The sequence below is a fragment of the Oncorhynchus mykiss genome, chromosome 10, assembly GCF_013265735.2.
Source record: "Oncorhynchus mykiss isolate Arlee chromosome 10, USDA_OmykA_1.1, whole genome shotgun sequence".
Lineage (NCBI taxonomy): Eukaryota > Metazoa > Chordata > Actinopteri > Salmoniformes > Salmonidae > Oncorhynchus > Oncorhynchus mykiss.
In genome coordinates this window covers 47905309-47926453 of record NC_048574.1, presented here as the reverse complement: position 1 = coordinate 47926453, position 21145 = coordinate 47905309, and the positions used below count along the sequence as shown (strand labels likewise).

Here is a 21145-nt window from a genome sequence, read left to right as displayed (position 1 = left end):
CACAGGGGAGACCTGGTCTGGACTTTCCACCATAGTCGCACCAACGGAAACCCCTAAGCATATCCTTGAGCACTCTCGTGACCACACCGTGAGAGCCCTCTGTTGCCACGAAATAGTGGGGTCATGACAGGCCAACCAGGGTATGCCCAGCACCACGGGAAACGCAGGAGAATCAATAAGGAAAAAAACTGATTTTCTCCTTGTGATCCTCCCGCATCGAAATGCCCTGTGGAGCGGTGGCCTCCCTAATTAGCCCTGACCCAAATGGTCGACTATCTAGGGCGTGAACTGGGAAGGGCATATCCACTGGAACAATAGGGATCCCTAAACTATGGGCCTGAATCTACGAGCGCCTTACGCTGGGAATGCGGGGAAAACTCAGGAAAATTAATATATACAAACGTGTGCAACAGAGGGCTCTGGGTGAGCCTGGTGCCGACTCACCTGGGGTGACACAAGAGTGCCCTGCCTGCTGCCTCGACTCCCAGAGGAACCTCTCACGCACCGACCGGCAGTGTGGTCCCTGCAGCCACAGATGGTGCATGGACCGGCCCCTCCTTCGGTTGCCCTACTTACAGCACCTCCCAGCTCCATGGCCGTAGGAGCTGTGGTGCTGGGGGATGGAATCGACAGACCCTGATCTGGACGTCCACGGGTAGCCAGCAGGTTATCCAACCGGATGGACAGGTCCACCAGCTGGTCAAAGGTGAGAGTGGTATCCCTGCAGGCCAACTCCTGACGGACGTCCTCGCTCAAACTACAACGGTAGTGATTGATCAGGGCCCTGTCGTTTCATCCCGTACCGGCGACCAGGTTCCGAAAGTCCAGAGAGAACTCCTGTGCGCTCCTTGTCAACTGCCTAAGTTGGACGAGATGAAATTGGTCCTCGAATTGGTCCAACACCGCTTCTCCTTCCTCCCATACGGCGTTGGCCCACTCCAGGGAGACGGCCCGAGAGAGCCGGGTTGGACGGTTGCTAGGTAGAGCTCCAGCTGGAGTAGGAACCCCTGACATCCCGCAGCCGTCCCATCATACTCCTTCGGAAGATTGAGCTGAATCCCACTGGGACTGGGTGAAGGAGGGGTGAGTAGTGGTGCCCTTGGTGGTGCTGGTGGAGGCGTTGGAGGAACTCCTCTTCTCTCCCAACAGTCCATATTCTGCAGGACGCGATCGATGGCAATGCCGAGATGTTGTATTATGGTCGCATGCTGCTGGACGCGCTCCTCGACCCCTAATCCGGGGGTGTCTGCTCCTGCTGACTCCATATGGTGTGGTGCGTGATTCTGTCAGAAAGTGAGTGTAGCTGGTGCATGAAGTCAGGCGCAGGAGAGCAAAATGAGTGAGCAACGTACTTTACTCAAAAATAAAGGCACAAGGTAAACAAATACACTTGACCAATTACAAACGGTAAATATTACGCACGGGTGAAAACAGCATTCGTCGAAAAACCAGCCATCATGAACCGAAATGAACATAGAAACAATCCTGCACAAAAAAACATGGGGGAAACAGAGGGTTAAATACATGAACATGTAATTGGGGAATGAAAACCAGGTGTGTATAAAACAAAGACAAAATCAATGGAAAATGAAAGGTGGATCAGCGATGGCTAGAAGGCCGGTGACGTCGACTGCCGAATGCCGCCCGAACAAGGAGAGAGACCGACTACGGCGGAAGTCGTGACACTTGAACAATGGTCACCAACCTTTTCTGAGTCAAGATCACTTTGAGTCAAAATGCAAGCCGAGATCTACAGCTCAGATTTTGTTTTTTACATGACTTTATAAAAGTAAGCCTAGGCAACATTAACCAATTAAAAACAGTACTGTAGCAATGAGGTTTGTGCAGTAAGCTATAGGCCCAATACATTATCACCATATTGGCTTTGCTTGAATTGCCCTGCCAAATGCATTGTTGTTCAGGACATTTTTTAAAATTATATTTCAGTTAAATATTCCTCTATATTAAAAAAGTCCCAAGCCGCTAATAATAACAAAGCAAGCCTATAGATACACTTTCCTACTCATTCATTACTGCTGCAGTGCTTGTTGTAGAGCTGACTTTAAATAGAAAGAATGCTCATTTTATGGCTTATAAAAGTGTTGAATAAAAAGTGTTGACAGTACTGAGTAAGAACTTAAACATGAACTCACTTATAAAAACAGCATCTCTTTGCTGTATTCATTGACAGTCTCTCTCTAGTTTTGGTTTTACACGTTTCTTAAACCTGCTGCGTTACAGCAGACACGGTAATCTGAGCCATCCGATTGGCCAGTGGTAGGCCTATAGTGCACTGGATTTGCTCTCTGGGCCATGAAATGGTTCAAAATGGTAACAGTTCGTCTACTCGGCGCACAGGGTAGTTGAATCGGGTGCAAAAAAAATAAATAGAACACAAGGCTTTATCGTTGTTTATTTTTTTACATAAATGTTTGGCGATCGACTTGGAATGCCTTGGAGATCGACCAGTCGATCACAATACACCGGTTGGTGACCACTGCTCTAGAAAGTTGAGTGAGGTTCAATCTCGTTGCTTCTCTCTGTGGGCTGATATTTGGAACTGGGATGACATGTACTGTCTTTGCTCTTCATCTGTTGCTGATGCTTCCTCCACTTTCCTTGTGTTGTTTCCATTGCATTTGCAGTTGCATTCACAGCCACACATCTTACATACTCCTCTGCTCTATGTGTGTGTGTGAGTCTTTCACAGCAGTCCCTCCAATGAGACGAGACAGAGGGTCAGCGATGTTGTTTTTCCCTAGTATGTGGACAACTCGTAAGTCATAGGGTTGGAGCCTCAGCATCCACCGTTCAACATGAGCTCATGGCTGTGAGCGAGGACTGTAAAATAGCATTTAATGCCTCATGATCAGTAACAAGATCAAATTCCCTGACGTGTATATACGGGTGAAGACTTTCTCAAACCCAAAGCAATGCAAGGGCCTCACGCTCAGTTTGTGATTATCTGCATTCACACTCTGACAGACACCTGCTCACATAACAGAATGGAACCATTTCTCCTTGTTGTTCTTGCACAAGCACAGCTCCTAGACCCGCTGGTCCTGTGTCTGCTATTGCTTTTGTGGGTGCGTCTTTGTCAAAGTACGAAAGTGTCGCAGCTTCAGCCAGTTTCTCTTTTAATGTCTGAAATGCCTTCTGTTCCTGTCCGAAGTGGAATGTTGTGTTCTTCTTGGTCAAATTCCGCAGAGGCTCTGAAAGTGTAGAGAACTGGGGAATGAACATTCTGCTATAGCCCACTGAACCTAGAAAGCTACAAACCTCTGATGCCGTCTCAGGCTCACTGGCATCAACCACTGCTCTCACTCTTTTAGCCGTGGGCCCAATACCCTTCTGTGAGAGTAGCATGCCCATAAACACCAATTTGTCCATGTTAAACTGACATTTCTCTGAGTTGAGAGTCAGCCCACAGTTCTTCCAGCCTGTTGTGGACAGCATGCTGGTCATGGGTCTCCTTGCTCGGGGCGTGGATGATGATGTCATCCGATATGTTCTCCACCCCCTCGATGCCTGTAGTGACGTTGCGATTTCATGTTGATCCTGCTCGCTCGCCAATGAAACTCCAAATAGGAGTCTTTTATAACTGTACATCCAATTATGCTCTGCAAACATCAATATGTCTCTTGACTCTGGTGTTGGCTCCAATTGATGATAGCGCCATTTAAGATCCAGTTTACTGAATATGGCAGACCCATTAATTCCTTGCAAAAGTTATTCTACTGTGGGATTGGGTACCTGACACGTATGTCCAGACAGTTTTATGTTGCCGTCTGGTTTTGGCACCACCACTACTGGATTCACCCATGGTGTGGCACCATCCACTCTCTCCATTAAGTCCATGTTTAGTAGTTCCTCCATCTTTTTCCCCACAGCTTCTCTCAGGTGAAATGATTTCTTGCAGGTCCGCCTGTGTGCTGGACAAGAAGGGTCCTTTGCAAAATGATCTGCACATCCGGTGGCGACTTTGAATGAATATGTGGGATGCATGCCAGCAAAGCCACTACACAACACAAAACTAAACAATACATTAATTCCACTATAACGGTGACAAACGGAGCCCACAAACTGTTAGGGCCTACATAAAGCTATCCCAACACCTTACCACTGCTGCACCTGACTATCAGCAGAACCTTGTCTGGCAGCAAAACAGTTCATTCAGCCTCATTTACTGCCTTTAAAACAACATAGCTGATATGGCTGACTTCCTTAAACAAATGTGGTTTCTAATGACAATTGAGATGTACAAAATATGGCATAAGGGGTGAGGACAAACAGATAAAAGGCCATATGTAATTTTGATTAAGACATTAATGAGCGAGCTAGGACGGACGTAGTCAATATAATTATTTGTTCAGTACTTTTGAAATGTACAGCGACATAATTCAGAACATGGTCATTCTTACAGTGTTCTCCCTGTACACCAAGTCAGAACCGTAGGATAAATAAATGTGACATAAAAGCAGACAATGAAAGCTATTACAATATTCAACGATTACATTTGTCAAAAACAGGTTATAGGCTACATGTCAGAACAGTAGGGGAAATCAACAGGTGAAAATAGACCTAATTATTATGGTGAGGCACGTGGGCTACTAACAGCTTGCTACACAACATACACTTAGTATTACTTTCTTAGCTACAGTATACATATCTCCCTGGCGTATTTCATAATTTATGCAGCAGCATACAAGACATTTTTGGACTCACCTTGTTGTGTTGTGCTGTGCTGTGCTTTGCCCACTTGAACACTTCGTGGGCAAAAATATTTTTGTCATCAAAGTGTGGCATTCTCTGGATTTATGGTACTACCAAGTGAAGTTCTGCAGCAGTTTGGCCCCACAGCAGCATACAGCTTTAAGGCCACTCCACCCTCTACTGCTGGTTCCAGCTCTGTGACAATGCAGTTGGACAGTGAAGATGAAGAGGATTTCCTTGCCAATCTATGATTCATCATATTTACAGCACGTATGCAAGGAGTGGACTTTCTGGAACTGGTGGAGACACACAGCTGATGGTGGCAGTGTGTGCGAAAATGGTGGCAATATCTGGAGGAAACCATTGAGCAGCTAGCCAGCCAAGCAGCACAACAACCTGGAGAGAGCTAGAGAGAGATGCCTAGGGCATACATCATTATTTGAGTTAAGTTGCTTGTTCAATAAGATAGCATATACACCTTGTTATTAGCCTGTACCTATAATTGTTGATCAATTAGGTAGCATGTTAACTAACTACCAATACACTGCTTAAAAATATAATTGTTCAAAATGTGTAGGTTTACTAGTTAAAAAGAAAATAAATAAAATGTAATTGTTCAATAATGTGCAATTGTTCAATAATTCAATGGGTTGTGTTTACAAATAAAAATGTGATCATATAAAATGTGTTGTGTTTATAATACTTTTACAAATAAAAATATATGATAATAAACAAACAAATCTAAACTAACAAATGTCAAATCCTATTTTTCCCCGAGATGGCCAGTCAATTTGAGTAACGTTATTGTGTATCATTCGTAAGGAGTTTTACATTATTACGTAATGTCGTCATCACGCAATGACATAACGTAATTTAGCAACTTTTAGCAAAAAATCGACCTGACTCTAGCAAACTTCCCCGGAAAATTAGTTGCCAACACTTTTTGTTGCTAGATTTAGCAACTTTTTTTTCAAACAGCTCCTAGCAACAAATATAGCTACTTTTAAAAATGTATTTGAAACTTTTAGCAACTTTTGAAAAGTGACTCAAACACTAAAATGCATGCATTTGACCTCTAAATGACACAAAAACGATTTTCTCTGTCACACACTCAGTCACAACACACGTGCCTGGCTGCAAAAGTGCGTTGTGAGTGCTGTCCGCTGCAGGCCAGCGGTAATTTCAGCATATTGCAAATCATTGTTGGCTGACTGCAGCAGCAGTAGTATGCGTTCGACGAGCCAAACCCAATGAATATAGTTGGTCACGAATGTTTGATCTTGAACAGAACTTACAACATCAATCAACATGTCTCAATCAAAATCGTACAGCCAGAAGTACAGAAAATAGTGTGAGTCTGTACCTGAACAAATGTCAAACATATTTTTGGCCGAGATGGACAGTCAATTTGAGTAACGTTATTGTGTATTCTACGTAATTACGCAATTTTACGTTATCACGCAATGACATCACAATGTCATTTAGCAATTTACCCAGAAAATGAGTTGGCAACACTGGTTAAGACCAGGTTATTGTTCTCCCTCTTATGTCTGGCTTTCACAAGAGAAGAGCACGGTTGGTTTATAGGGTATCCATTTATTTGGCGTGGGCTACGGACAAACGGGCCTGTGTGAAGTTGGGTTAATAACCGTAAATTCGTAAACTCAGTCCCGTCTGGACAATTGTTCCTTTATGATCTAGTCAGGTCATTACAATATATATACTTGACATTGTTTGCAAACTGATATGTGACACATACTAATACCAAAAACAGGAAAGCTCACCCCCAAACATTTTTGCTAAAAATGTGAGGCTCGAAACAAACAGGTCGCCACTTCCGAAACCAATTAGAGTGCCCTGACCACTGGGTTTACATTAGCGCGGTCATGAACTTGCCACACAATGTGAAAGGAATGATGTGCAAATATCGACCATGTGTGTGAGTACGGGTTTTCAAAAAGGAGGGGAAATATCACAAAAAGGGACAGAGACAGAATGCAGAAGGAAAAGACCAATCAGAGAAGGCGTGCTATCGTTGTGGACGTGCACTTCAGTACTTTCACATTGTGCGGCTAGCTCGTGACCGTGCCAATGTTAGTCCAGGGCCCTCCTCTAATAAATTTCAGCGCACACATTCCGTACACTTGCTCAGTATGGCATCTCTAATCTGATTGTCTTTATCTCCAGCAAAGTCACTGTCTTTAGCCACTTGTCAAAGACGACGAGTAACAAATTGCTGCACTTTCTCACCAGTTTTCTGTGTCAGTTGATAACATGTCTGTCTCGCAAACGCTGTGTTCACCTGTGGCTCGAAGTAGACATTTAAGACAGCCCAGGCAACAGTAAACTGCAAGTGTGCGTCGGAGAAAATGTATGGAGCGAGATAGCTGCCAAAAGGTTGAACAAACCTATCGTAAGAAAATCCATGCAATAAATGTAAACGTTAAATTAGATTTGTAAATGTACAAAAATATAATTGCATAATTTATTTTTAAATCCAGGTGTTGCTATTGTGGTAATCATGTAACCTAATGAATCACACTTTTTCCAGCATTTTGACTGTTGTATTAGTGAATTCCACTCGTAATGTAGGCTTGTTATAGCCATTTGCGTTGAACAACCCCATCACGCAGAGGCTAAATCCATATCAATAAATGAGACAAAACAAAATATTGATTAATTCTTGGTGAAAACTGAGCAATATAGCCAAAGGGTCCAAAATGGTCAAGACTATCTATAGCCTATTCTTATTGCCAGATCTGTTTTCCCTATCAGTCACTGCACGTGCTCCTTCAACTATTTTGTTAAACATGTATTTAGAGGTCATATTTAGAGGTCTGTGAGCTAGGGTCTGTTTTTAAAGGGAGACCTATAATAAAAACTGTTAGAAAACACAAATAGGGTAAAAAAAAAATATCCTGCAAGACACCAGTGCCAAAAATGATAGTCTAAATTGCAATCCCTACAAGTTGGCCTGCTTTTTGTTAAGATAGGCCTACATTTAACATTGAGTTATTAAAGTGACAGGCTATAACACTTTGGAGAATTTAAATTCATTTGAATACAGACATAAATAAACAAATGAACTGTTCTATATTCTCTTTGATTTAGTTGTTACTGCAACTCAGACAAATGACTGAATGGAGGACATACTGACTGACTGAAGGATGAATTAAATGATCAAATATGCTGGAATGATGAGTTGCGTGCATCATGCATGCTCTGCACTTTATTTGACTTGTAGGGAAATAGTCCTACATTAGAGTATAATGGCTTTATGACTGCAGGCCTCCAGAAGGGCATCTTCTGAAGCTGAGGGGCGCTTTTCCGAAGGCACATGGTGCTGTGGTGCTGCATGGAGATCACAAGCTCTTCAACTGGGCAGCAGTGTCGTGATGGAGGGAATAACCTATGTGAATATTACCTAAGACCATTGCCGCAGAGTTATTGTAAAGTGTGGGAATACGCTTATGCCAGACGTAGCCTCTGTTTAACCTCTCCCTTGTTAATTTCAAAGTCCATATGTTCATGACCCGATTCATATGAATCATGTCAAAACATGTTCAATTCAAATTAAGCCCTCCTACAGAATATGCTTTGGTAAGATTTTGAGTGATGAAATAAATAAATCAATATTTTTAGTGGCAAAGACTCCTGTGGTGATAAATAATTCAAAGATTAACCAGACATCTATTATTAGTCTATGTTTCATTATACCTGGTATATACTACTGGTTGTGATTCATTATTCCTGGTATATACTACTGGTTATGATTCATTATTCCTGGTATATACTACTGGTTATGATTCATTATTCCTGGTATATACTACTGGTTATGATTCATTATTCCTGGTATATACTACTGGTTATGATTCATTATTCCTGGTATGTACTACTGGTTATGATTGCAGACAGAGCCCAGATAATGGGAGGGTGCAATATTGAATGTGTCATATTTTGAAAGGTGCATGCATGGGGATGTCCATGTCACCCATATGCCCATGCTGTAGATACACTTAGCGGACTGAAACTTCACTGTTGTAGGCATAATGCAGCTAGTGCTATCTAGACTTGCACTGGAAAACAAATCTATTACATTAGCTACCTAAATATGATGTCAACGCAACTGAGTAATAGAGAATGGAGATGTTTAACTTGAAAACGTGCAGGATACCTCTTTCCAGTTTGACTGACTTCTGTTTTTTATACTGTGTTATGCTTGTTCTCGTAGCACTCCTCACAGGCCGTTTGGTGTCCATTTTTTTGTTGGTGAGATGAAACTGCCAAAACTCTGAAAGGTATTATTGTATGTCAGAAATGTAACACAAGATTTGTTCAAGCCTGAAATGATGGTCAGTATAATCATAACATGCTTGTATGTTCACAGTTTAAATTTCACATTTACGTTTCATGTTTCACAGATGGCTTTTCTTACGATCCTAACAATACGTACGTTCAACCTTTTGGCAGGTATCTGGATCCATATATATGCCTCACCCTAATAATTTGGTCCCTTTCCCCCTCATAACTTAGCCTACTGTTCTGACTTGGTGATGGAAATGTAGCCTATAGCCTGTTTTATAGAAATACGATCATCACATTTTGTAAGAGCTTTCATATGCCTCCTTTATTTATCCTACGGTTCTGACTTGGTGTACAGGGAGAATACTGTAAGAACGGCCCATGTTCTGAATTATATTGCTGTACATTACAAAAGTGCTGAACAAATAGTTATGTTGACTAGCTCGCTCATTAATTACAGATTGCTTCTTATCCGCTCGTCGTCCCTTTATGCCATAGTTTGTACATCTCAACAGTAGTCAGTAGAAACTTTCGCTGCCAGACAAGGCTCTGCTGACACCCATGTTTCACGCATGGCTTTTCTGATCCTAACATTTTACTTATGGACTTTCTTACAATCCTAACGATATGTACGTTCAACCTTTTGGCAGGTATCTGGCTCCATAGCCCCTGGCTATCAATACATTTAACAAACAAGAAAATTGTGCCCTCTGGTTTGCTTAATATAAGGAATTTGAAATGAATTTGAAATTATTTATACTCTTACTTTTTATTTTGTATATTTTAGCAATTACATTTACTTTTGATACTTAAGTATATTTAAATCCAAATAATTTTAGACTTTTATTCAAGTAGTATTTTACTGAGTTACTTTCACTTCTACTTTAGTCATTTCCTATTTAAGGTATCTTTACTTTTACTCAAGTATGACAATTCGGGTACAATTCCACCCCTGAACAAACTGCACAGCCAATAGGCGTTCTCAAAATTGGCGCTCCATGTACAGGGACAGGGAACACTTCGCGCTAAATTCACTTCATTGAGCGCGTTTTGTCAGCATAGCAAGGACGATACCAGCTACTAAACAATTCGACTCTAACTGGTGAGTTTAATGTTTAACATACGTTGCTTTTAGTATTTTGTTGGCATTTCTTTTCATTTGGCTGTGTTTTTTGCATGGTGATATAACCTATGCACCGTGAAGAACAGCTCAAATAGCCTTGAGGCGCCCAACTATGGGCAACTTTTTTATTCGCTGAGAAAAACAATTGTGATCCAGAAATTAAGAAGAATTGTGCTTTATTTGTCCAATTTAATAGTTCCGCATCGGGGGCACTTCTTCTCTGACCGACTAGTTTATGTCTTCACTCAGCTACTACTGCCCTGTTGCTTGAGTTTTGAATAAGATACTGTGTTGTTGAATGTGTTGCATGTTTTAACTGTTGGAATAAATCAAATGAATAGCAAGCAAAAAAACAATGCACATAAGCCAAACATCCATTCAATTGGTTTGTACATAAAAGAGTGACATGCGCAGCGTGCCAGCCTGTGCGTAGAGCTACTGTTGTTACTTTGTTGTTCGTGTATGAGTCATATCCTCAACGTGGTGATCTACGAGGAACCACCCGATGTGTCGACACCAAGGATTTAATTCAATATAATTCGATGTATCAACTACATTTTCTATTTGAAGCATAAGGCAGGTAGGTGGTGAGTGTGTGTCGACAGGTGTGGGCTACCCCAAGATGTTATAGTCCACCGGGAAGGATCTCATTTCTGATTTAGATCTAGAGCGTTGTAATTATTAAGGATGTATAGGCCTGAAGTTAATGCCAATAGTATAATACACCGGTATTAGCCGAAGTAATGGAACACGTTTTTCTCCATGTCAGTAATAAAACCGTTCATTTTGAGATGTTGTATAGGTCTAACATCCTGTATAATAATACTCATTTCATCTCAAAGTTTGCCATTGAATACTTCGTTTCAGAAGCCACGTGGAAAGCTTTTCTTTTTTTACCACATGGTTCATTCAGAAAGTAGCCTTGTCTAACCCGAGATACCGGAACATGGCAGAAGACAAGGAAATTATGTTGTAGAAATGATGGTGGGAGGGGACTGGATATGGTTAACTCCTTTTAAGTTGTAGACTTTTTAGAACATGATGATATCACCAAGAGCAAAAATATGATGTTATTTCTTGTCAAAGATGACTGATTAGAATAAAATCAGGGGGATTTGCTGTGGTTATTTTTCAACACAAAAGAGTGACACGTTCTGAAGCTATCCTCTGTCCCATGTTTGTGTACAGACTCAAGAGTATCAGGATGACTACCCAGAAGAATGCCCCTGTGGACCGGTGAGTTTACTCACTTTTCATTGGTTGAATCATCTGAGACAAAAACGTGTAGGGAGCAGCTTTCACGTGCTTCTTCATTTAGTTACCATATAACGACACAGGGCGAGATCCAGATGCAGATGGTTCGAGTCTCTGATATTTATTAAAATACAAGGGTCAAGCAATCGACAGGTCGAGGACAGGCAGGCAGAAAAGGTCAGGACAGGCAGAAAAGTTCGGAACCGGAAGGGCTAGAAAACAGACTAGGGCTGGTGGACTTGACGAGACAAGAGGAACTGGCAACAGACAAACAGAGAACACAGGTATAAATGCACTGGGGATAATGCGGAAGATGGGCGACACCTGGAGGGGGGTGGAGACATGCACAAAGATGGGCGAAACAGATCAGGGTGTGACATACCATATCGTTCACCTGAGCACTGGTCCATGGGAATCAGATAAGAAATTACATGATATATCAGTAATTACACAGTAAAAAACTAGAAATGACTTGTTTCTTTGGGATACATTAAGCATCACTAGGCACCATTTAGTACCAGGTAATTACCAATTGTGTAAGTAAACCATAAAATACCCATTCTTACTACATACATTCCTATGAAATACAAAGTAAATACCAGTGGAAACAGTAACCTACCTTAAAACGCAGTGCTACCTGCGGATGTAGGAGTGGTTGCTATGTGAGATGTGAGTGATGTCTTCCCTCCCCTAACAGAGGCTGTGCTGTGGCCGTCATCATCTTTATCCTGGGACTGGGGACACTGCTGCCATGGAACTTCTTCATCACCGCCACTGAGGTACCACACAGCTCCTCTACCTCATCACAACCAGACACTCACACACACACACACACATTTAGGTACCACAAACAATAAAAATGTTCACTGAATATTACACTTTCAGGCAAACATACGGTCTAATATTAGTTTGCTGTATGATATGAGTAGGGGGCTTCAGCTAATGTCACCTCTGTTCTCCCATTCTTTTCTGCTGAAGTATTTCGATGACCGCCTCAAAGGGACCCCGTCAAGTTACGGAACGACCCCAGTTGCTAATGGAACGACCCCAGCTACTAATGGAACGACCCCAGTTACTAATGGAACGACCCCAGTGACTAAAGACTACGAGTTTGCCAGCTTTATGACACTTCTAGCCCAGCTTCCCCTGCTCCTCTTCACCCTGGCCAACTCTTTCCTGTATCAGCGGTGAGCAACATACCACATGGTTCTAATGTGTCTTACTTTTGATTCCACACCTGTCTCTTTTTGAATGGATGGTATGGTCTAGTTTAGTGTCGTGGTCAAACCCAACCTTCTTTTTCCTGTGTGGCGTTAGTATCAGAGAGAAGGTCCGGATTGCTGTCAGTCTGGTCTCCATCCTCTGCCTCTTCCTCCTCACGGCCATTATGGTCAAGGTGCCCATGCAGCCCGACAGCTTCTTCTCTATTACCATGGCAACTATCTGGTTCATCAACTGTGAGTTGGTTCCCGCCTCCCCTCATGTGTCTCTGGATCACATATTATATCGTTCAGAATCAGAAGTAGTAGTATCATTGTTTTGACTATTTGTCTGATGAAAATGTGTTCCAATCAGATTTTATGTGGAAATACTCACACATCCTCTCTTCCTTCCGTTCTCTAGCTTTTGGAGCTGTGCTCCAGGGCAGTCTGTTTGGGCTGGTAGGAATGCTCCCCCCGAAGTACAGCACGTTGTTCATGAGTGGTCAGGGACTGGCAGGGATCTTCGCTGCCCTGGCCAGTCTGCTCTCTATCCTCAGTGAGTACTACACTTCCCTACGCACGCCATATCACCTCACGACACACACTAACAACGAACACAATGACACACCCAAGCACACTAAATCAACATGACCTCCTCCTCCTTAATATAGTAACAGGCTCACTAAATCAGGTCCTTGGCTAATGGCATTTGCTCACAATGTTATGCAAAATGCCGTACCTCTGTTTGCAAGTAAGGCACTGGGTTTTCAAACAGTAAGCTTATAGAGGCATGGGCACAGTTGTTTGAGGCTGACCGTGAACAGGCTTAAGACACACCCTACAGAACACAATCTGGCATTATCATAACTGGAAGAGCAGGCTCAAACTGTGGTAAACGTGCGTGTTATGCTTCAGCTTCACTCAACTGAATAACTGTTCACCACATCCTGTTTGGTAGGGAAAACATCTCAGCTCCGCCTTCCAGGATAGATTTGACTCTGTTTTCACGTGAACGTGTCTTTTAATTCTATTTAGTACTGAGTTTCTCTTTCTCTCCGTGTAGGTAAAACGGACAAGGCCAGTGCCGCTCTTGGATACTTCATCACCCCCTGTGTGGCGACTCTGCTCACTTTGCTCAGCTACTTACTACTGCCACACCTGGTGAGTGGCTACACCGACCATGACAAGAGAGAAAGAGTCAGTTCTACTACTGTTGCATTGGACATTACAGAGGAATGTACTCATAAGATTTTGTGTTGGACTCTAGGAGTTTGCCCGGTTCTACTTTGAGAAAAGTCAAAGTCACCATGGCCAACTGGCGACCCCAAACGAGCCTCTCGAAAGTGCAGGTAGGTCTATGGAACATTATATTCCATCCTTAACTAATAACAAATACATTATACCATATAGAAGAGCTATTATTACTAATAGTTCATTCATTTATGTGCAGTGACTTTCCTTAATATGTTTGTTTGTTTTCAGATATGTCTTCAAAAACGATATAATTCTTGAACCGGTTGTCACTGTCTTTATCACGGTCAAATCAGTGCAGTTGCCTGACGATTTGTTCGATTCTTTTCAAAGACAAAGAAAAAGAAGCTTTGGCCAATGGTGACCTGAATGGCTACAACAATGAACCCATAATAACAAATGGTGATTTTGAGGCCAGTGGGACCAAAGAAGCCCTGTTCACGACGCAACAGACTGACAGTCACACCAGGTCATCTGTCCTTGCAGTCTTCAAAAAGGTGCCGTGTTCCGGATCCCACTGTCATTCCAATCTCCATTCAAATCAACATTTTCTCAAACATTTCTCTCACACTTTGTTACTGTTGTACAGGTTTGGGTGATGGCCCTCTGTGTGACATGTGTGCTGGCTGTCACACTGTCGGTTTTCCCCGCTGTCACAGTAAAAGTGAAGAGTGTGTATGGAAACAAGGAGTGGGGTGAGCAAACAGTTGGGAGAACAACACATAATTGCCTAGCACTATAATGTCCAGTTGGGGTTGGACATCTGCCTTACATCTGTATGTTTCAGACCGATACTTTCTCTGCGTCTGCTGCTTCATCGTCTTTAACGTCATGGACCTGATTGGCCGCAGTGTCACCTCTATGGTTCAGTGGGTGAGTCTGACATTTCTGCCCTCTGTCTGTCTGTCTTTACTACCAATAACTGCATTCAATTGCTGCTCCAATGCCTCAGAGTATGTTTCTCTGCCTAATAGGGTCTCTCTGTCTTTATCTGTCCCACAGCCCTCAAAGAGAAGCCGTCTGTTCCCTGTGCTCGTGGTGTCCCGCGTGGTCTTCATCCCTCTCATCATGCTGTGTAAGACTGACAACCGTCAGTACCTGCCAGTCCTGTTCTCCCACGACATTGCCTTCGTTGCCATCATGACATTATTCGCCCTGTCCAATGGATACTTAATCTGTCTCTGCATGTCCTACGCACCTCAGTGAGTCACACAGTTGATATCTTCCCGGAATTCTATTCAACACTTTTGTCAGGTTGTTCCATTAACCGTTTTTTTGTTTTGTTTAATGCAACATGTTATTACACTGCAGTAACAATCGGTGCAGTTTGCAACGTGTTCCCCAGTATCTGGAGCTGTCCACCTGATCCCTGTTCTCTTTCCCAGGCTGGTGAGGTCTAAAGACTGTGAGACAGCAGGTGCCTTGATGACCTTCTTCCTGGCTCTGGGTCTGTCTCTAGGGGCAGCCCTCTCCTTCCTGCTGAGGAACCTGCTTTAGGGAACACTACCTTCTACATACAGTGGGGCAAAAAAGTATTTAGTCAGCCACCAATTGTGCAAGTTCTCCCACTTAAAAAGATGAGAGAGGCCTGTAATTTTCATCATAGGTACACTTCAACTATGACAGACAAAATGAGAGAGAGAAAATCCAGAAAATCACATTGTCGGATTTTTTATGAATTTATTTGCAAATTATGGTGAAAAATAAGTATTTGGTCACCTACAAACAAGCAAGATGTCTGGCTCTCACAGACCTGTAACTTCTTCTTTAAGAGGCTCCTCTGTCCTCCACTCGTTACCTGTATTAATGGCACCTGTTTGAACTTGTTATCAGTATAAAAGACACAACCTCAAAGAGTCACACTCCAAACTCCACTATGGCCAAGACCAAAGAGCTGTCAAAGGACACCAGAAACAAAATTGTAGACCTGCACCAGGCTGGGAAGACTGAATCTACAATAGGTAAACAGCTTGGTTTGAAGAAATCAACTGTGGGAGCAATTATTAGGAAATGGAAGACATACAAGACCACTGATAATCTCCCTCAATCTGGGGCTCCACGCAAGCAAAAATCCCAGAACCACATGGGGGGACCTAGTGAATGACCTGCAGAGAGCTGGGACCAAAGTAACAAAGCCTACCATCAGTAACACACTACGCCGCCAGGGACTTAAATCCTGCAGTGCCAGACGTGTCCCCCTGCTTAAGCCAGTACATGTCCAGGCCCGTCTGAAGTTTGCTAGAGAGCATTTGGATGATCCAGAAGAAGATTGGGAGAATGTCATATGGTCAGATGAAACCAAAATATAACTTTTTGGTAAAAACTCAACTTGTCGTGTTTGGAGGACAAAGAATGCTGAGTTGCATCCAAAGAACACCATACCTACTGTGAAGCATGGGAGTGGAAACATCATGCTTTGGGGCTGTTTTTCTGCAACGGGACCAGGACGACTGATCCGTGTAAAGGAAAGAATGAATGGGGCCATGTATCGTGAGATTTTGAGTGAAAACCTCCTTCCATCAGCAAGGGCATTGAAGATGAAACATGGCTGGGTCTTTCAGCATGACAATGATCTCAAACACACCGCTCGGGCAACGAAGGAGTGGCTTCATAAGAAGCATTTCAAGGTCCTGGAGTGGCCTAGCTAGTCTCCAGATCTCAACCCCATAGAAAATCTTTGAAGGGAGTTGAAAGTCCGTGTTGCCCAGCAACAGCCCCAAAACATCACTGCTCTAGAGGAGATCTGCATGGAGGAATGGGCCAAAATACCAGCAACAGTGTGTGAAAACCTCGTGAAGACTTACAGAAAACGTTTGACCTCTGTCATTGCCAACAAAGGGTATATAACAAAGTATTGAGATAAACTTTTGTTATTGACCAAATACTTATTTTCCACCATAATTTGCAAATAAATTCATTAAAAATCCGACAATGTGATTTTCTGGATTTTTTTTCTTATAATTTTGTCTGTCATAGTTGAAGTATACCTATGATGAAAATTACAGGCCTCTCTCATCTTTTTAAGTGGGATAACTTGCACAATTGGTGGCTGACTAAATACTTTTTTGCCCCACTGTACCGCTCTAACCAAAGTAAGTCTTGTGACACTCTAATACAAAGAGACTGCTATCCTGAACCTAAAAGGGTTATTCATCTGTCCCCATAGGAGAACCCTTTGAAGAAGCCTTTTTGATTCCAGGCAGAACCCTTTTGGGTTCCATGTAGAACCCTCGCTGAAAAGAAAAGGGTTCTACCTGGAGCCGAAAAGGGTTCTCCTATGGGGACAGCCAAATAACCCTTTTGGAACTATTTTTTTCTAAGAGTGTATTTATGTGTTACTCGCTGAATAGAAATGGGTTATACACATATTCATTAATGCCAAAGCAAACGTACAATACCAGTCAAAAGTTTGGACAAACCTGTTCATTCCAAGGTTTTTCTTTATTTTGACTATTTTCTACAGTGTAGAATAATAGTGAAGACAAACTATGAATAACACATATGGAATGATGTAGTAACCAAAACATTTATTTTATATTTGAGATTCCTCAAAGTAGCCACCCTTTGCCATGATGACAGCTATGGACACTCTTAGCATTCTCTCAACCGGCTTCATGAGGTAGTCACCTGGAATGCATTTCAATTAACAGTTGTGCCATGTTAAAAGTTAATTTGTGTAATTTATTTCCTTAATTGCGTTTGAGCCAATCAGTTGTGTTGTGACAAGGTAGGGGTGGTATACAGATGATAGCCAGCCCTATTTGGTAAAAAATCAAATCCATATTATGGCAAGAACAGCTCAAATAAGCAAAGAGAAATGACAGCCCATCATTACTTTAAGACATGAAGGTCAGTCAATCCGGAAAATTTCATGAACTTTGAGTTTCTTCAACTGCAGTCGCTGTTTTATACTCTTGTGAATTCAATGGTTTTTACTAGATTACTTGTAGTTTTTCATGTTGTCAGTCTGTAATTTTTTTTGTAATGACTTGGTGCTGCCTATCTTGGCCAGGGCGCTCTTGAAAAATATATTTTAATCTCCTGGTTAAATAAAGGTTAAATAAATAAAAAATACCATCAAAAGCCATGATGACACTGGCTCTCACGAGGACCGCCACAGGAAAGGAAGACCCAGAGTTACCTCTGCTGCAGAGGAAAAAGTCATTAGAGTTAACTGCACCTCAGATTGCAGCCCAAATAAATGCTTCACAGAGTTTAAGTAACAGACACATCTCAACATCAACTGTTCAGAGGAGACTGCGTGAAGAAACCACTACTAAAGGATACCAATAATAAGAAAAGACTTGCTTAGGCCAAGAAACACAAGCAATGGACCTTAGACCGGTGGAAATCTGTCCTTTGACGAGTCCAAATTTGAGATTCTTGGTTCCAACCGCCGTGTCTTTGTAAGATGCAGAGTAGGTGAACGGATGATCTCTGCATGTGTGATTCCCACCGTGAAGCATGGAGGAGGAAGTGTGATGTTGTTGGGGTGCTTTGCTGGTGACACTGTCTGTGATTTATTTAGAATTCAAGGCACACTTAACCAGCATGGCTAACACAGCATTCTGTAGCAATACGCCATCCCCTCTGGTTTGCGCTTAGTGGGACTATCAGTTGTTTTTCAGCAGGACAATGACCCAAAACACACCTCCAAGCTGTGTTGGGGCTATTTGACCAAGGAGAGTGATGGAGTGCTGTTGAAGGATTTTTTATCAATAATGACCAAATAATGTATACATTTGGCGTAGAGTTATAACTCACAGAGTGGTCTGTTGTCTGTTGAAGAATATGTTGGTACATGGGCCAAGAGGAAGGGTCAACAGACAACTAGTGATCACAGTGAAACTAACAACAGGAAAGATGTCTGGTCACCAACCAGGGAGGGGAGAAACCGTTGGGCGTGCAGTAGATTGTGTAACACATGGTAGCAGAAGATAAGCTATGTGTTGGAATTGAATTGAAAAGTAGCTTTGTCATGATCCAGGAGGAGGAGGGACATTTTTGTAAGACATGACGCTATGTGTGATATATAAACTAATGTACATGTGATTATGTTCAGAGCTCTCGGGAATAAACGCTATTGATTAATTTTGAGACTGATCTTTGCCTGTTTCATGCAAATAAGAACCTTACAAATTCTTAGAAACGGACAAAGTGTTTTGCTTTGTTACAGTTGAATTGGTTGATGAACATATAGGAATTGAAGTGGTGCATCAGACCTGGCCTCCACAATCACCCGACCTCAACCCAGTTGAGATGCTTTGGGATGAGTTGGAACCACAGAGTGAAGGAAAAGCACCCAACAAGTGCTCAGTATATGTGGGAACTCCTTCAAGACTGTTGAAAAAGCATTCCTCATGAAGCTGGTTAAGAGAATGCCAAGAGTGTGCAACGTTGTCATCAAGGCAAAGGGTGGCTACTTTGAAGAATGTAAAATATTAAATATATTTTTGATTTGTTTAACACTTTTTTGGTTATTACATGATTCCATTTGTGTTATTTCATAGTTGTGATGTCTTCACTATTATTCTACAATGTAGAAAATAGTACAAAAATAAAGAAAAACCCTTGAGTAGGTGTGTCCAAACTTTTGACTGGTACTGTATGTATATTTAAAACGAAGAAAAATTATTGCACACTGACCTACATTGCCCTAAAACATGTGGAAGTCAATCTAACTATGCAACGTGGGATACTGTCAGTGGTGTCCCAGTCACTGGTGTAAAAAATTTTGATAGATACCTTGTTCTATTTTGGAGTTATTTAAGATTGTAAGTATTTTACCATTGTATTTCTTTTTTTTACAGTTTTTATATTGTTTTTATACTGTATTGTGATTTTTTACAATTTTTTTACTATTTTATTTTATTTTATTTGACTGCATTTATAAACAATAATTCAGCTTTCATGGAGACAAATTAAAAACTTTTCCAGAAAGACAAAGAAGCTTCTACCTCTATCTCTCTACCATGTCTGTTAGCTAATGCAAGCAGCTGGGGGTACAATTATAGTAGCTATTATCAAACCCCATTAGCTCTTGTCCTAGAAGCCATTACATTCTTGTCCTTACAGAGGAAGAGAGGACAGTGAATTTATTTAAAAAATATATATATTTCACCTTTATTTAACCAGGTAAGCTAGTTGAGAACAAGTTCTCATTTACAACTGCGATCTGGTCAAGATAAAGCAAAGCAGTGCAACACAAACAACAACACAGTTACACATGGAATAAACAAGCATACAGTAAATAACACAATAGAAAAAGAAGAAAGTATATACAGTGTGTGCAAATGGCGTGAGGAGGTAAGGCAATAAATAGGCCATAGTAGCGAAGTAATTACAATTTAGCAGATTAACACTGGAGTGATAGATGAGCAGATGATGATGTGCAAGTAGTGATACTGGTGTGCAAATGAGCAGAAAAGTAAATAGAAACAATATGGGGATGAGGTAGGTAGATTGGGTGGGCTATTTACAGATGGACTATGTACAGCTGCAGCGATCGGTTAGCTGCTCAGACAGCTGATGTGTAAAGTTAGTGAGGGAAATATGTCTCCAGCATCAGCGATTTTTGCAATTCGTTCCAGTCACTGGCAGCAGAGAACTGGAAGGAAAGGCGGCCAAGGAGGTGTTGGCTTTGGGGATGATCAGTAAGATATACAGTGCCTTGCGAAAGTATTCGGCCCCCTTGAACTTTGCGACCTTTTGCCACATTTCAGGCTTCAAACATAAAGATATAAAACTGTATTTTTTTGTGAAGAATCAACAACAAGTGGGACACAATCATGAAGTGGAACGACATTTATTGGATATTTCAAACTTTTTTAACAAATCAAAAACTGAAAAATTGCAAAATTATTCAGCCCCCTTAAGTTAATACTTTGTAGCGCCACCTTTTGCTGCGATTAAGAGCAGTTGGAGGCCATGGAAGGAGTGTTGTATGGCATTGAAGCTCGTTTGGAGGTTAGTTAACACAGTGTCCAAAGAAGGGACAGATGTATAAAGAATGGTGTTGTCTGCGTAGAGGTGGATCAGGGAATCACCCGCAGCAAGAGCGACATCGTTGATATATACAGAGAAAAGATTCGGCCTGAGAATTGAACTCTGTGGTACCCCCATAGAGACTGCCTGAGGTCCGGTGAACAGGCCCTCCGATTTGACACACTGAACTCTGTCTGCGAAGTAGTTGGGGGGGATGACCGCGGCAGCTTTCCAATCTTTAGGGATCTCGGATGATACGAAAGAGAGGTTGAACAGACTGGTAATAGGGGTTGCAACAATGGAGGAGGATAGTTTT

The 21145-nt window shown here is 41.9% G+C and overlaps 1 protein-coding gene across 2 annotated transcripts; it reads left to right on the top strand.

Moving 5' to 3' along the window:
• Positions 1 to 10007: 10007 nt before the first annotated feature.
• LOC110534127 (equilibrative nucleoside transporter 2) lies at positions 10008 to 15417 on the top strand. Of its 2 annotated transcripts, none has more exons than XM_021618812.2 (13): positions 10008 to 10117; positions 11327 to 11374; positions 12090 to 12171; positions 12371 to 12579; positions 12710 to 12849; positions 13016 to 13150; positions 13658 to 13755; positions 13862 to 13943; positions 14179 to 14342; positions 14435 to 14540; positions 14633 to 14718; positions 14848 to 15047; positions 15231 to 15417. In XM_021618812.2, exons 2-13 carry the CDS (start codon positions 11343 to 11345, stop codon positions 15340 to 15342), a joined length of 1446 nt encoding a protein of 481 aa, XP_021474487.2. In that variant the 5' UTR covers positions 10008 to 10117; positions 11327 to 11342; the 3' UTR covers positions 15343 to 15417. The 2 variants fall into 2 exon arrangements, with proteins under 2 accessions (XP_021474487.2, XP_036789126.1); XM_036933231.1 differs by lacking the exon at positions 10008 to 10117 and adding an exon at positions 10234 to 10718.
• Positions 15418 to 21145: the final 5728 nt, after the last annotated feature.

Coding starts and splice junctions, on each gene's coding strand:
- LOC110534127 (XM_021618812.2), top strand. CDS start 11,343: ATGACTACCCAGAAGAATGCCCCTGTGGACCG. Junction 11,375..12,089: donor AAGAATGCCCCTGTGGACCG/GTGAGTTTACTC, acceptor CTCCCCTAACAG/AGGCTGTGCTGTGGCCGTCA. Junction 12,580..12,709: donor AACTCTTTCCTGTATCAGCG/GTGAGCAACATA, acceptor GTGTGGCGTTAG/TATCAGAGAGAAGGTCCGGA.